Genomic DNA, 14894 nt, shown 5'->3' with positions numbered 1-14894 from the left:
ATGTGAAACATGGAGCTGTCTCTCGCCCCGGATCCCACATTCATTTTCTAACCAGAGTTTTGGTTTCCAACTATTATTACGTACCTGTAAATCAACATCTCCCCCTGTTGGATGGTTAAAGAAATAACAGTTAGTTATTTCAGGGCACTTTAATGCGGATCAATTAACTCAAATGCACTTTTGAAAATCATAGTGTCTGCTAGCGGGAGCAATGAATGAATGACACAAGAAGAGGTGGAAATGTCTCATAAGTGGATTTAAGGGCTGCCGCAAAGGCACAGAAGTGTAGAGAGGAAGTGAGAAGAATCAGAACAAGGCTCCTTGAGCTGAATCAAACATTCCAGTGTCTATTTCTCTACTGCAAAAAAGTGGGGGGGATCCTTATACCCTAACAGAGGTTAAATTTCTACTATGCACACTTATCTGGGGTCAAGATACACTGAACAAAGTGGAACCTTTTTCCAAGCAAATTTGCATAGAATCAGGCTGGCTTCCAGTTACGTAACTGTGAATAAAATATCTACTCCAACTACTTTCCTTTTAAGCAAAGACGGGAGGATGCATTTGTTCTGGCTGTTCGCCACTCTTTTACATCTGGGACCACATTGAATGTGTCCCAAAACACCGCAGGGGTCACTCTTGACCCCCCACAGTGTGAGATGAGATAATTATTGGATGATCAATCTGTAGTTTACAGTTCCTGTCCTCCCTGCTCAGCCTGGGGTGCTTGAGAGAGACAACATGGACAGATTTGGAGCAGAGCATAACTATTTCATTTCTCTTGAACATAAATGCTGCTCCATTTTCCCTGCTAGGTATTGCACAGAGGACAATGTCCCAATGTTTAACTTCCTCAATACCAAACAAGAATACTCCAACCTCTTGAAACAGATAGCAATATTCCCAGGGTTTGACATATGCAAAGGGCAAACAGCCTTCTTCCATTTAGGGTAACCCAAGTCAATAGCAGGGTGAGTGTGTGTTTGTGTTTGTGTTTGTGTGTCTTTGGAGCTGTTGCTCTTCCATCCCAGTCACACACCTAAATTACTCAGTGGAATAGATCCCCAGACTTTCTGGGTTCTAGCACAGGTAGAGTTGTTGCATCCTTGACAAATGCTCTGTAGTTTTCACAGGCAGAAATCTAATAGGTGACATTTCAGCTGCACCACATATTTATGTGGGGGAAACTTTCACCTGGCGTTTCCTCCCTCACCCCACCCCCCAAAAAACCTGTTCAGGGTTCAGACCATCTTTCAGGGGGCAAGTGGAAACCCTAGGTTTGGGGGGTGTCCATGCCCATGGCTAAGCTCCTCTAAGCGTAGGCCTCCTTATGGAGGCTTGAATCCTTGCTAGATTCGATGCCCCCACCAAAAGAAGCTCCATTTGCCTTCTCTTGCTTCCAAGTTTCCCAGTGTAGGATGGGCAGCACTGTGCCATACCAACCATTGCCAATCTGGTGCCTTCCAGATGTTTTGGACTATGACTCCCATCAGCCCCAGCCAGTGGGAGTTGTTGTCCAAACATCTGGAGGTGTAAGATGTTGTTGGGAAAGGGAGTTCTACCACAAGGCAAACTGCCCAAGGTATTCTGAGTGCCATTTAGGGGCAATGCAGGCTTTGTTGCAGCTGGCTAACTCCATGCCACTGTCATACTTGCATGAGCACTGCTAATGTCTGAAGCGGGCCACATGTGGAACACTGCTGTGGCTACTTTGGTGACTAGGAGCAGAATCACAAGATGCATTATCCACCCTGCCCACTTCCAATAGGATTCAAACATACGCTGGCAAATTTGGGCTGCACAATGAGAGTTGAATGGGAGATCCTGCACAGCAAACCCACTTCCCCAAAAGACACTTGCTTGGATGCAATGGCATCTAACCTCCCAGCAGACAAATCAGGATGGATGCTCATTAAACAGCTGTCTAATCTGGATGCTTGCTCAATAAACAGGTCTTCTGGGAGGACTGCTTGTTACAGAAGTAACTGCAATCTTCCACATATTCCATGAGAAACAAGGTGTGTGTGTGTGTGTGTGTGTCTAGGATGTATTGTCAGCAGTCCCTGTTCACAGAGTATCTGTAGGACTAACCCCTGTGGGCACAAGCCAATGGAGAGCCGGTGGTAGAGTATTTGCTTTGGGTGCAGAAGGTCCAATTCAATCCCCATGGCATCTGCAGCCAGAACTGGGAGAGACCCCGGCCTGCAGCCCTAGAAGGCTGCTGACAGCCGGTGTGGACAGCAGAGGTGGATTTAAGGGAGAGCAACCAGTTCGGTCACACTGGGCATGGAGCCTTGCGGGTGCCACTGGGGATGCTGCAACTATAATCTGGGAGAGGAGCACAAGAGGCAGGCGGTTTGCTGAATTTTGGCATCACACAGGGTGCTGCTGAAATTTGAGACCAAATCTGCTACTGTAGACCGATGGGTCCCCAACTCTACCCTCTCTTTACCTCTCTCCCACAAACAGAGATACATAATTTTGTTGTAGTCACTTATTTACACTTGGGGATGCCGTTTGTTCCTTTCCAGACTCAAGAAGCCAACTCACACAAGCAGATTGCCAAAGTTTGCCGGGCCAGTGGATCAACTCAAGAATTCATTAAGGGGTGAGGTGAACCACTTTTGCGAATGGCTCAAAGACATGTACACAAAGTACACTTCCCCTGTTTTTTGGCTTGTAAACCCCTACTCACCTGTGGCAAGCCAGAACCTTCTCCCAAGTGACCAGGCAGGAAAGCCCCCCTTTTGGGTCCACGTCTTGCCAACAGTTAACCATAACTAATATTTGTGGACTTGACCAAAGCTGATTCCCCACTGAGTCCACTGCCTTCTTTCAACAGTTTTGCTGTGGCAAAGGAAAGATGACATGACTTATGAGCTGGACATAAGGCTAAATAAACAAATTATTTACAATTGCAACAGCTGCATCACTATTGGCTCTGCACACTCTGTAGACTTTCTCGACATGCCAACTTGTTCACTAACACAAGCCCAGCAAAATAGTGTTTCTTCATTTCAAAGCCTCAACTTTTTTTTTTTTAACCTCTCATGAAGGGGAGAGGGTGGTGGAGAAACTCCAAGCATAGACTCCACTTTTACCCCTCATGCAGTTAGAGACTTGCACATAAGAGCAATCCTTCACCTCCTCTACCTTCTTGCAGAAAGGAGTGGGAGGGGTCCAGATTTTCCCGTCAGAAAGGCAGTTCCTGCGAGCCACTTAAACAAAATGGGAAGGATGCCATTTCCCTCCGCTCTGATCTTAAGGGTGCTGCTTGAGAGAAATGGAAGGAGCTGATTAGAACCCATCACTGGCTGTTGTTCGAGATTTGATGGCCATCCTAGGAACTGCTTTCTTTCAGCTGGTGCTGCACTGAGCAACTCCATATGGTCATGTACCAAAGAGCAAAGAATATAGGCCCTCGAGGGTTGTGTCTGTATGAGAATTCTAGCATGCCTGGTAATACTGCAGCAGAATCAAGTGGTAAAGCTTTATCCCAGCTGTATAACTTCATGCTGCGCAGTGGGTGGTGTCTGAAGGCTCCTCGATAAAAAAAGGCCTCCCTGTATCTAAAGAAGTAAAATGTCTAGGGAGGGAGAAGACTAGACAGAACCCTTTGATGCAGCATCAGAAAAAGTTCATGCTATTCTAGGCTGCATCAACAGAAGTATAGTGTCTACATCAGGAAGAACTTTCTGATTGTACAAGCTGTTTGACAGTGGAATGGTTTCCCTTGGAAGGTGGTGGACTCTCCTTCACTGGAGGTTTTCCACTAGAGGGTGGGTGGCCATCTCTCATAGATGCTTTAGTTGAGATTCCTGCATTGTAGGGGTTTCGGTGACCCTCAGGGGTCCTTCCAACTCTACCATTCTTTGACCCTGACATGCTAATTTTCTGCATGAAGCCAGATTTTGTTGTTATAAGGAAGCCTTCAAATATGCAAACCAAACAAAGTCATCTGCAATGTAAAGTGCTGCAGTCCAAGAAACGCTTTACCACTCAGTTCTGTTAGTGGTAGAAATTAGGCTGAACTTGATCCCTTACCATGGACAGAGTTGTCAGGGCTGGAAATGAAGACTTCTAGTTCCCATGCTATCTGTAAACGTGCTGTGTGTGACCTTGGTCAAGTCACTTCAACTCAGGTTCCTGTTTGTGTACAAATAGGGAGAATAAAACTGACCTGAAGAGATATTTATCTTAAAAATGTGTGTATGCAGGAGGAGAAAGTCTGGGGTGTTTGGGGGTCTTGGAGGGTTCATCACTGAGGTGTATTGAGGGAGAAGGTGCTGGAGACAAGAGATGCTTGAAGAAGGTGGATGCTACTGTAGTTTTGTGCCAATAAAGAAAATTGGATGAGAGCTCAAACAAAAGTCATGTGCTCTATTCTTATTCTAAGATTTGGAGGCGTATGAGGATTTGGAGATGGATGTAACAATTTGGGGGGCCTGGGCCGACCAGTTCCATGTTTATTAAAAATCATTTTCATGTTATTATAAGAAATATTACATGAATATTTTTCTAACCAAGTTGGAGGGGGGAACTAGTGGACCATAATTCCTATTTATTAAAACTATGAAGGAGTGGCTTAGATGGGGCACAAGATAATTACCGTAATAAATCATCTGTGTTGGGGATTACACCGATATGAAGAAAACTATCTGTGTAAAATTTGTAGACTGATATTAATGAGTGTAGAATTTGGGAACATTATCATTTGATTTTGATTTTTTTAAAAGAAAAAAACCAGGAACTTTAAAAAGTAAAAATTACACACACAGTGTAACAGATATTTAAATATGCTGAAAAGGAGCACTCGAAGAAGAATGATGGTTATGAATTCCAAGTATCAATATCTCAGTGTTCAAGAAGTGAGCTCTGAGTCCTATCACAAATTAGTCTGTTGTTTTCTGTAAACCAGTTTGACATGGAATCTTAGAAATATAATTAAATTAAACCCAATTAAATAAGTATGTCAAGGCCGCCTGCCACATCACGCCAAGGAATTTGCAACAGGGATATCCGGAGCTAGAATGGAGGGCTAAAATAAAAGTATGGAAAAGTTATTATTGTTTTCAGTAAACGACACAAAATGTCTGTAGGTTTGCACCCGGTTGTCCAATAAAAGTCTCCCAGCCCTTTAGTTATCAATGAAAGAGTGTGTGTGAGAGAGAGTGTGACACAGATACACACACACACACCTAGCGCCTTGCTAGATCAGAAGGTCAAACCTCCAACTACTATTGCAAAAAACGTCTGGCCAGATGCCTTCCAGAAGCACACAAGAAGGGCACAAAGCAAATACTGTCGCCCTCCCCTACCACTGTCCCCTCTGCAGCTGTTGTACAGAGAGACTGCTTCTTAAATGTGGGTGTTCCATTTTGCTATCATGAGCTGTAGCCCTTTTCTCCACGAATTTGTCAATCTCCCTTTAATGCCGCCGGCCACAAGCAACATCACAAATGGTGCTACCTGGGCTATAATATGCTTGCTTATTGCGTTTTCTAGTCCTATGCATGAGCTCAGAAAACGTTGCAGAAGATTCCCCCCAAGCCCACAGGTATATTATTAATTCCTGTTCCCAAAGGGGTCGCAGCCTCAATAAGTAAGGCTTTTTAGAGCCTAAAGAGGCCAGATATATTAACAATTGTATTGCACTATTAATAATTTATATAGAAAAATCTAATCGCTATATTAAATAAGTCTTTTCTGGAGCACGCAGATCCCTGCCTAACTGTATGGGATAAGGCACATTAGGAACCAATCAACCAATCAGCTTTATAAGATTCTATATGCCAACCAGCTGTAGGAACTCGCGTCCAATCTATCAATATCCGACCCTGGGAATGCTCCAAGCCAATAGGAGGTAACCGGCCACTTTCAGCCAATCACGGTTCAAGTCTGTGTCCGCCGACGAATGAAGAAACGGCAACTACTTTCTCTAGCCTATCGGAACAAGCTATGCTGACAAGGGGAACAATACTCCCGCCTCCCTCCTTCGCTCTCGCAAAAAGGGACGGGGAGGAGGGAACGTGGAAAGAGGCGGGACATCACCCCGACCGGCAGCGGCGCCAGCCACTCAGTGACGGACATCCGTCACTCCCGGCCAACGAGCGCGCGGCTAGCGGCGGTTGCTACGGCCTGCCCAGGGCCCGCCTCACCTGTTGCCAGGGGGCGTGGAAACGGAAGTCGAGCTCGCCGGGGTCAGAGGCCGGCTGTGTTGATGTTGACACTAGGCCGGGCCCGCAGACGGGCCGTAGTAGTAGTAGTAGCCGCCGCCGCCTCTTTCCGGAGACCGCGAAAGGCCCGAGACCCTCTGAGGAGAAATTGGGGACGAGGCCGACCCGGCTGGTGTGGGCTCCTCGGGAGAAGCTCCGGCGCCTGGCGGGGAACTGACGGGCGCGCTCCCTACTGAGCGGCGGCGGCGGCGGCGGGGAAGCGATGCGCTGCGGTTGATCCGGCCATCCGGGCATTTGCCGCCGCCTTCCCCGCTTCCCTCAGAGAGAGCCCCCCGCTTCCCGCTGCCGGCTGCCCTCCCTCCACCTCCCCCGCGGAGCCCTCTTCATCCGGGTAACCCTGTTTCTTCGCCCTCCTCATCCGGGTAACCTGCGGGGCCCCCTTGGCCCTCGCCGTCCCCGGTGCGCGGCCCTCCGCCTCCCCTCAGGCGCTCCTCTCTCCCGGGCGCCTCTTTCTCCTCCCCGCCCCGACCCTTGACCCGCCTTCGCCCTGCCCGAGTCCCCCGCCCCCTCGTCGTCGGGGCGACTGTCACCCCTCGCCCCCTTGAACCTTCCTCCCCGCCGCTCTCCGGGCCCTTCCCGCCCTCGCCATGACTATCCTGCCCAAGAAGAAGGCCTGCCCGGCAGCGGGGGACGGCGATAGGGACCAGCCTGGCTCCCGAGGGGGCGGCCCGGGGGGTCCCGGCGGCCCCGGCGGCGTGGGAGGTCCGGACCCGCGAGGCTGCTCGGGCTCCGACTCGCACCCGCGAGGCCCCGGCGGAGGCGTCGGGGGAGGCGTGGGCCCCGGAGACCCGCACTCGGGGCGCGGCGGCGCCCGTCCCCGGGCCTCGCCGCCGCCTCCGCCGCCCCGCTGGGGGCTGCCCCCCGCCGGCTCCCCCCCGCCGCCCAACCCCGGCGTGGGAGCCGGCGGCGACGGGCCCGGCCTCGGGCTGCTGGACCCCGGAGTGGCCGAGGCGCGGGGCGGGGTCGGGGGCGGCTGCTGCTCCGGCCCCGGGCACAGCAAGAGGCGGCGGCGCGGAGGGTCCGGCGGCGGGCTGGGAGCCGCGGGGCCCGGGGGAGCGGGAGGCAACAGCCCCGAGCAGGATGAGGCCGGCGCCGGCTACAACAGTGAGGACGAGTACGAGACAGCGGCGGCCCGCATCGAGAGCATGGACCCGGCCACCGTGGAGCAGGTACCTCGTGGGGGTGGGGAGCGGACGGCGGGGTCCTTAACCCTGTCGGAGGCCTATGGAGCCCACGCGCTTTTATTGGGGGGGGGTGCCCTTGCTGCTTGGCACCTTCGTTTCATGCTGGGCTGCACGCTTCCCTATTGCCCTACAGTGGGAGATGTCCGGGCATAGGGAGTGCATGGTTTAATTGTTTAATTTACCTCGCGTGATGCACGCGTTTTGCGCCCTCCCACTGAAATACGTCTTAGCTATATGATGGGTGCACATCAAAGCGTAGTATGTCAACTAGCCATGCTGCTCCCAGGGTGCTTCGCAGTTGAGGGTTCCTGCAGGATCACTTGGGCTGGATTTGTTTGAAGTTATCCCTAGGAGCAGGTGAAAGCAGAATCTGAAAGGCTCCCATTGAAAAGAGGGGAGCTGTCTCTCTAGTAATGTTTGGTTTCTGATATCTTTTGTAAAAAAGAAGTGTGCAGATTCACTGTGTTGGCAGGAATGTGACTTACACGGCATATTAAATTGTGAGGCCTCCCTCAGAAGAAAGCAGAATCCCTTTTATGTGGCGTTATTGGTGCCTAGCTGTTTAATAGAGAAAAGATCGCCCTTTGGTTGAAAAAGGGGGGAGGCTTGCTCTGGCAATTGTAAGATTTTCAACTATTACTGAAGGGTGGGACAATGTCATGGAGCCAGCTGGGAGAAATAAAGGGAATGGGTGTGAAGGGAAATATTTTGCTTATCTGTACCGATTGATGCAGAAGGGTTTCGACATCATTTGAAAAGAAAATAACATAGCACATCAGCCCCACATATAATATGAAGTTACCTTAGGGGACAAGAGAGAGATGGGGATCTCTCTTTGAGGAAAGGTTACAGGAAATATTTCAGTTCAGTGCTGTGAGTTAAAACAGGAACCCTTGTTTTATAGTTGTAGGTAGAAACACTGGAATGAATACTGGGTCTGGGTATGGTATGAAATACAAAAGGGAACCAAAGAATTATTCTCTGTTGGGTTACATTGCCTTTTAGCTTGTAGTTGTGACACCTGAGGTCATCTTTGAGAAGGAAGGATTGATGGGGCCTTTGTGTGTATAGAAATGGCATCTTCCATCCTGTGACTCCAGGCAACCTTTTGATACTAAAAATGGAAGTATTACATTCAGAAAGGGGTGGGATCTTTGCTCGAGAGAAACTTGTCTCTGTAAAGAAATTGGATTTGCTTAGCTCCAAAGTGATATAGTAGGTGTGGAGAGGGTCCAGTTTAGAAGACAACAAAAGTAGTGGCATGAGGGGTTGGTGGGTCTCTATGCTTGATTACAGTTTTGTTTGTAAAGACATTTGGGAGATGAATAACTATGGGGAGAAGAGTCTGTTTTGAGAACTGGCAGGCTGAGGAAATATGTGTGCTGGAAGAAATAAGGTTTTCTGCAAGAGTGGCATGCAGATACATGAAACTGACTTGTATTAAGTCAGCCCATCCAGCCCAGTATTGTTTCCTTGGACTGGCAGTGGTTCTCTAGGGTCTTGAGCACAGGACTGACTTCTGGACTTCCTACAGAGAACCTTTATTTGGAAAGTTGGAGGCTGGATTTGGTGCATGATCACGGAGGTTTGAGCCCCCACCCCACCCCCATGTAGGTCTGTGGCTATTCCATGCAGGTAGGTTCCTAGATCACTCCTAGTTTGGTCCCACTATTACGTATGGCTTAGGACATTGTTGTCTGCAGCAAACTGTCATTTGTTGATGGCTAATATTGGGTGTTCTGATCCTGTTGGCAAACTATTATAGGAAAGGGAACCTCTTGGTCCACTCAGAAGCAGATCATCCTTTATATCCCAGAAGGTCATGATCCCAAGCTTGCAGGGAGGGAGGGAAGAAGGAAAATATTTCAGATGACTTTCCCTGGGAAAAAAGGGAATTATCTCTCAGGCTTCCTGCAGAAAAATGCTTTTGTAAGCTAGCTTGAGATAGTTACTATTGGGGTGGCTAACCTGTGATCCTTCCAGATGCTGCTGAACATCTTTCCTGACCTCTGGCCTCACTGATGGGATTTGGAATCCAACATCAGGAGGGCCACAGCGCCCCCCCCCCATTCTTTAGCAAACCTCTTCAAGTTTTCTTATCTTCAGAAAACACTTTCTACATCTGTATATTGGCCACAAAAACCCTGTGTGCTGCAGGAGATTCTGGGACATACTCTAGATTGCATTTTCAGTGTCTTCTAAACATTTTGACCTGGCAGTCCAGTCTAGAAGTGGACGTTGAGTCTGCAATTAACGTGGCAAATGATCGTAGGCAGACTTGGAATAGCTAGCACCACCATCCTGGTTTTTTTTGGGGGGGGGGGAGTGATGTAAAATCCAGATGTCAAATGGTTGAAACAGAATTCTTGATGGTTTGGAATTTAGCTTAAGATTCTGCCAGATGCAGCAATAAAGTGAGTGAAAAACCATTTCCCACTGCTATAGAGGAAAAAGGAATGCAGCTGTTTTAAATTGCAGCATGATGGATTTGGCCTGAATACTGGGCAGTGGGGAAAATCTTAAATTTAAGAATAGGGCAGCTAAGCAAATTCTTCGGAAAGCTACAGCATTTTTGTGTTCTGAAAAAGAAGCCAGATTATGTTTTCTGTTTTATTAGTAAATGTTTATGTTGCCATACCCAAATGCTCAGAGCAAGTAAATTATATTAAAAATGTCAAATCGAAAGCTATTACAAATATTTACAGAAAATCTATGTATATGATTCAGTTAAATGATGACAAGGGCCAGCTTGGCACCTCACACCAGCTGCTTTATGTTGACAACCCCAACCTAGTTATCATATTTCCTTATGATGCATGCCCATGACTGGGATGTCAGCAACAACTGTGAGTAGTGTAGAAATGTGCAGTGTTGGGCGAGGGAGGGGCAAAATGGTTTCAGGACAGACCTATCAAATGGCAAGTCTGAGGTGGAATCACATGGGAGATGTCTCTTGATGACCTCACGGTGTGCACTGCCTCATTTGAAGTGTTGTGTCTGAGGCTACTTCCGTGGGTTAGAAAGCTAAGTTTTGTGACAATTGATCTGTGGTGGTAGATCCACACATCAAATGATAAATGGGCATATGTGAGTAATTCACCCTTGCTCTGGAAACACTTTCATTCTAACTCTCCAGGGAAGGGAGTTCTATGCTACAGAACAGCCGCTGTGAGTGCTTTTGGCAGTGCTTTTGCTGTATTGATCAGGTATTGCTCCTAACATTTCCCCCAGTGGGTCAGCCAGCAGTTGTGATGGGACACACGAGAGGAGATAATCTCAGAGGGAGGCCTGCATCACCCATAGTTCTTGAGGCCATATACTGCAATTAGTTCCTTGAGACACTGTTTTTGCAACCTGCCCAAGCTCAGCAGACAGCATCTTCCAGTCCCTCCTCCAACCTTGGGAATTGCAGTTGTCCTATCAGCTACCCCTCAAGTCTGTTGCTGCTGTTGCTGAATACCAAGTTGGCTCTGAATAAGACCTCTCATGATCTGCTTATGGATGAGGAGGCCGATCTGCTCTGTATCACTGAGACCTGGGTGGGTGAGTTGGTCTCACCCAGCTGTGCCCATCTGGATACTCTGTGTAGTATCAGGGCAAATTTAAGGGTCAGGGAGTTGCTGTAGAAATTCATTCTCTCTGTTTCTGTCCAGTTGGGGGAGGGATCTAGAGTGTGTGTTCCCGCCATTGAGCAATTGTGACAGATGAGGGATTCTGCTAGTTTACTGCCTGCCTTGCTGCCCTCCAGTCTCCCTGACAGAGCTAGTGGCAGTGTTGAGAACTCCCAGACTGTTGGTTCTGGGGGACATCAACATCCATGCCAAGGCAACTCTGGGGTGGCTTAGGACTTCATGGCTGCCATGAGAACCATGGGGCTGTCTAAAAATGCCATTGGCCCAACGCATGTGGCCTGCCACACTCTGGACCTTGTTTTCTCAACTAGGAAGGAAGATGGTGATCTGAAAGTAGGAGATACTGACATCAGTCCCTTGTCATGGTCAAATCACTTCCTGTTGAGATGTAGGCTTTGAGCATCTTTTCTTTACAGAGGTGTGGTACTTACTAGGATGGTTTGCTCTTAGAGACTGATGGATATAATGGGTTTCCAAACCGCTCTGGGAGATTTTCCAGCTGATATGACTGGTTGAAGTCCTGGCCGACCTCTGAAACAGCCAAATGGTTAGGACATTGACACGATCGCCTCTGAGTGCCTTCTCCTGCTTCATGGAGCCTGTTTGGCTCCCTGGTATACTCTAGCTTAGGGCAAGGAAACAAGCTCGGAGACTGCTCAAATACGAATGGAGGAAATGAATGCAGTCCAACACTGTTGAGGGCTCACCATCGAGCCTACCTAGTAGCACTGAAGGCCACCTTGAAGGCATACGTCTGAATCCATTGCTGTTGCTTGAGTCTCAGGTGGCCTCAGTGGTGTGTAGTGTCTTCTATCAGCTTTGGTTGATGGCCCAGCTGTGCCCCTATCTGGACAGGAGTAGCCTAACTTCTGTTGTCTATGCTTTGGTAACCTCTAGGTTAGATTACTGCAATGTGTTATATGTGTGGCTGCAGCCAAATGGCTCACCGGGGCAATGTCTGATCCTGGCCTGACTAATTGACTGCCAATTAGTTTCTGGGCCCAATTCAAAGTGTTGGTTTTGACCAGGCATAGTTTAAGGCTCTATAGGTCAAAACCAGGCATAGGCAAACTCTGGCCCTCCAGATGTTTTGAGACTACAATTCCCATCATCCCTGACCACTGGTTCTGTTAGCTGGGGACATTGGGAATTGTAGTTCCAAAACATCTGGAGGGCCAGAGTTTGCCTATGCCTGGTTTTGACCTATAGAGCCTTAAACTTCTCAGGACGCTTAATTGCTGCTGTTACCAGCTAGTTATAATCTTATGTAGTATTCAGTCAGATTCCATCTTAACACAGTGCAACACTGTGCAGAAAGAAGTGTTTGCCTTCACCTAGTTGTCCCAACTATCTTGCTCTTGCATGTCCACCAGAGATGTTCACACCTACAGGTTCAGGGAGTTTTTTTCTCTACAGTGTGCAGGGTTCTGAAGGTCAGCTTGCGCATGTGCACTAGCACCCCAAGCTGTCATAGCATGTGACTGTCGTGTAGTGAGCGCACGATAGCTGTGGATAAAGAGTTATTTGAATGCTATGTTGCTGAGGAGGAGGGTGCGAAAAATGGTTAAAGAGTGGGGTTTGGCCCGTGTGTCATAGTCACTTGAAAATAATTCCCTGCTTGGTGAATCCTAGCCTCCAAATGCAAGCCTGTGTGAGAAGTTTGCATGCTTGGGGGACAGCCAGATCTCAGTGCTAGAGCATCTTCTTTGCATGCAGAAGGTTCTAGGTTCAATCCACAGATCACTTGTCTTTAGATATAAAGTCTTTGAGTATACAGTGGTGCCCTGCAAGACGAATGCCTCGCAAGACGGAAAACTCGCTAGACGAAAGAGTTTTCCGTTTTGGAGGTGCTTCGCAAAACGAATTTCCTATGGGCTTGCTTCGCAAGACGGCAATGTCTTGCAAGTTCCTGCTGGTTCCCCCCTTCCTTTTTCTAAGCCGCTAAGCCGCTTATCAGCTGATCCGATCAGCAGATAAGCCACTAATAGCGCTAATCCGCTAATCCGTCAATGGGCTTGCTTCACAAGACGAAAAAACCGCTAGACGAAGAGAATCACAGAACAGATTCTTTTCGTCTTGCGAGGCACCACTGTAGTAGATAATTAAGTGTGGTAGCTGGACGCGTCTGTTTTATGAGCTAATTGGTGCATTGTAGCATGTGCATTTATTTAGCTATGAGATGTGAATGAACCTAGCTCCTCCCAGATTTGCACTTTGCCTCTCCCAATCCCCTTTTCTTCCGCATGTAGGAGAAAGAGTTCAGCTTTACAACACCTCCTCCTGGCTACACAGAAGGAAAGGGAAGGGAGTATGAGCTTAGGAGGAGGCTAGGCTCATTCATGCCTCACAAAATCATGGTTTGGCACAATGTGTGAATGTAGCCATAGTGTGTGTGTTTTATGTGTTTACCATCACCATGCAATATATGTTAGTGGGTTTTATAATTGTTTCTTCCTACATGAAAATACTTTCTTTGTGTGGGGAATATGTGACATGAAGATGGTCAGATTCTGTCACGTCTCCAAGACAAATAAAGTTCCATGGTAATCACTGAATTCCTCTCATTGCTCCAATGTTCTGAATTCAGGGCCAAAGTAGGCATAAGGCTCATGATTTTGCCTTGGTGTTTTTTGTTTTGTTGTTTTTTTTTCCAAATAACTGGTGTAGAAGCTTGTTTCTTTTTTTGACAAATAGCAGAAAGATGTAGCCCAGTTCTTCTGACTGGAACTGTGGCAGATGGAAAAACTTAAAGCCTCCTCTTCCCTGTGCCGTTCCTGATCTGGGTTGGCCCCCTTGGCCAGCTATGTTTTTTAAAAAAGAAATATATAGGCCAAACAACATGGCAAAACATTGCCCTTAGTCCATTAATGTAATAGGATGCACTTTAAAGTGCTGTATAGAAGAGAGCACATAGGAAATTTGAACTTGCTTGGGCGGTATCTGGACAGAAATGGCATCAGTTGAAATGAATGGGAGACTGGCAAGGTGTTAGCTTTGTTTTGAGAATTCATTCTCAAACTGTGGTTGCTGAGTTTTGCCAGTGTTCCACATAGTTGTGAAAGGCAGTTGTATATCCTTAAAACATGGAGTAGGCACATGCCTGGGAACTATAATTGGATATGGAAAGACTCTGAAGTTGAGGACTTGTTGGTCAGGTTTATTAGTGTGTTGAAGCGATGTGGGACTGTTGTTCATCAGAGGAAGTGGGTGATTAATGCACACACTTCCAAAACACGGCAGGTAGCTGAAGTGAATCATCCATAGGTGAGGGCTGAGAGCTCAGGAATCTGAAATACTCTAGGCATTCATTCCTAAATAGTCCCAGCAGAAAATCAAATACTCTACCCATTTTAACTGTGAACTCATGCAAAGGCAAAGGTGGGGTGAGGAGAGCTTTTTAAAAGAATAGCAAACATAATTTAGTCAGAGTGAAAAACAACCACTGGAAGGAAGGACAGAAAATGAGAGTTTGTTTTGTTCAGAAAAGCTTTTATGGAAGAGCTTTTGGGGTCGCATATGATGTTCATATTATTTCTGTTAGTCAATGAAAGAAGTGTGTTCCACCTGCTTCGTAAGAAATAGGGAGCAGCTGTTGCCTGATTCTGTAAATATGCAGTGCCTTACATAGATCGTGGGGGTGGGAGGAGTACAAATTCACTGTGTGGTGTGAATGAGCAGGTGCTGTTGTGAAATTCAGAATGGAGAAGTCTAAAATAGTCCCTGTACTGGAAAATTTGGGGTTGTGTCTCTTTTTCTGCATAGTTCAACATACTTATTATTACTGTGCTGCTAGATTTTGGTGGTAGAATGCTTTTCGGGTCTCTAAGATATATACTTGTCTA

At 47.5% G+C, this 14894-nt stretch overlaps 1 protein-coding gene across 2 annotated transcripts in view; it reads left to right on the top strand.

Moving 5' to 3' along the window:
* The first annotated feature begins 6227 nt into the window (after positions 1 to 6227).
* Positions 6228 to 14894, top strand: part of OTUD5 (OTU deubiquitinase 5) — a 47170-nt gene continuing 38503 nt past the window's right edge. For both annotated transcript variants that reach the window (XM_083483047.1, XM_083483046.1), the window contains exon 1: positions 6228 to 7405. In XM_083483047.1, the coding sequence (XP_083339173.1) occupies positions 6824 to 7405 (582 nt within the window). In that variant the 5' untranslated portion in view covers positions 6228 to 6823. The remainder of the gene's footprint in view (positions 7406 to 14894) is intronic.

Source organism: Podarcis liolepis (genome assembly GCF_965112155.1).
Source record: "Podarcis liolepis genome assembly, chromosome: 17".
Lineage (NCBI taxonomy): Eukaryota > Metazoa > Chordata > Lepidosauria > Squamata > Lacertidae > Podarcis > Podarcis liolepis.
The sequence above is the reverse complement of the archived record's forward strand: the minus strand, read 5'-3'. Positions and strand labels throughout refer to the sequence as shown.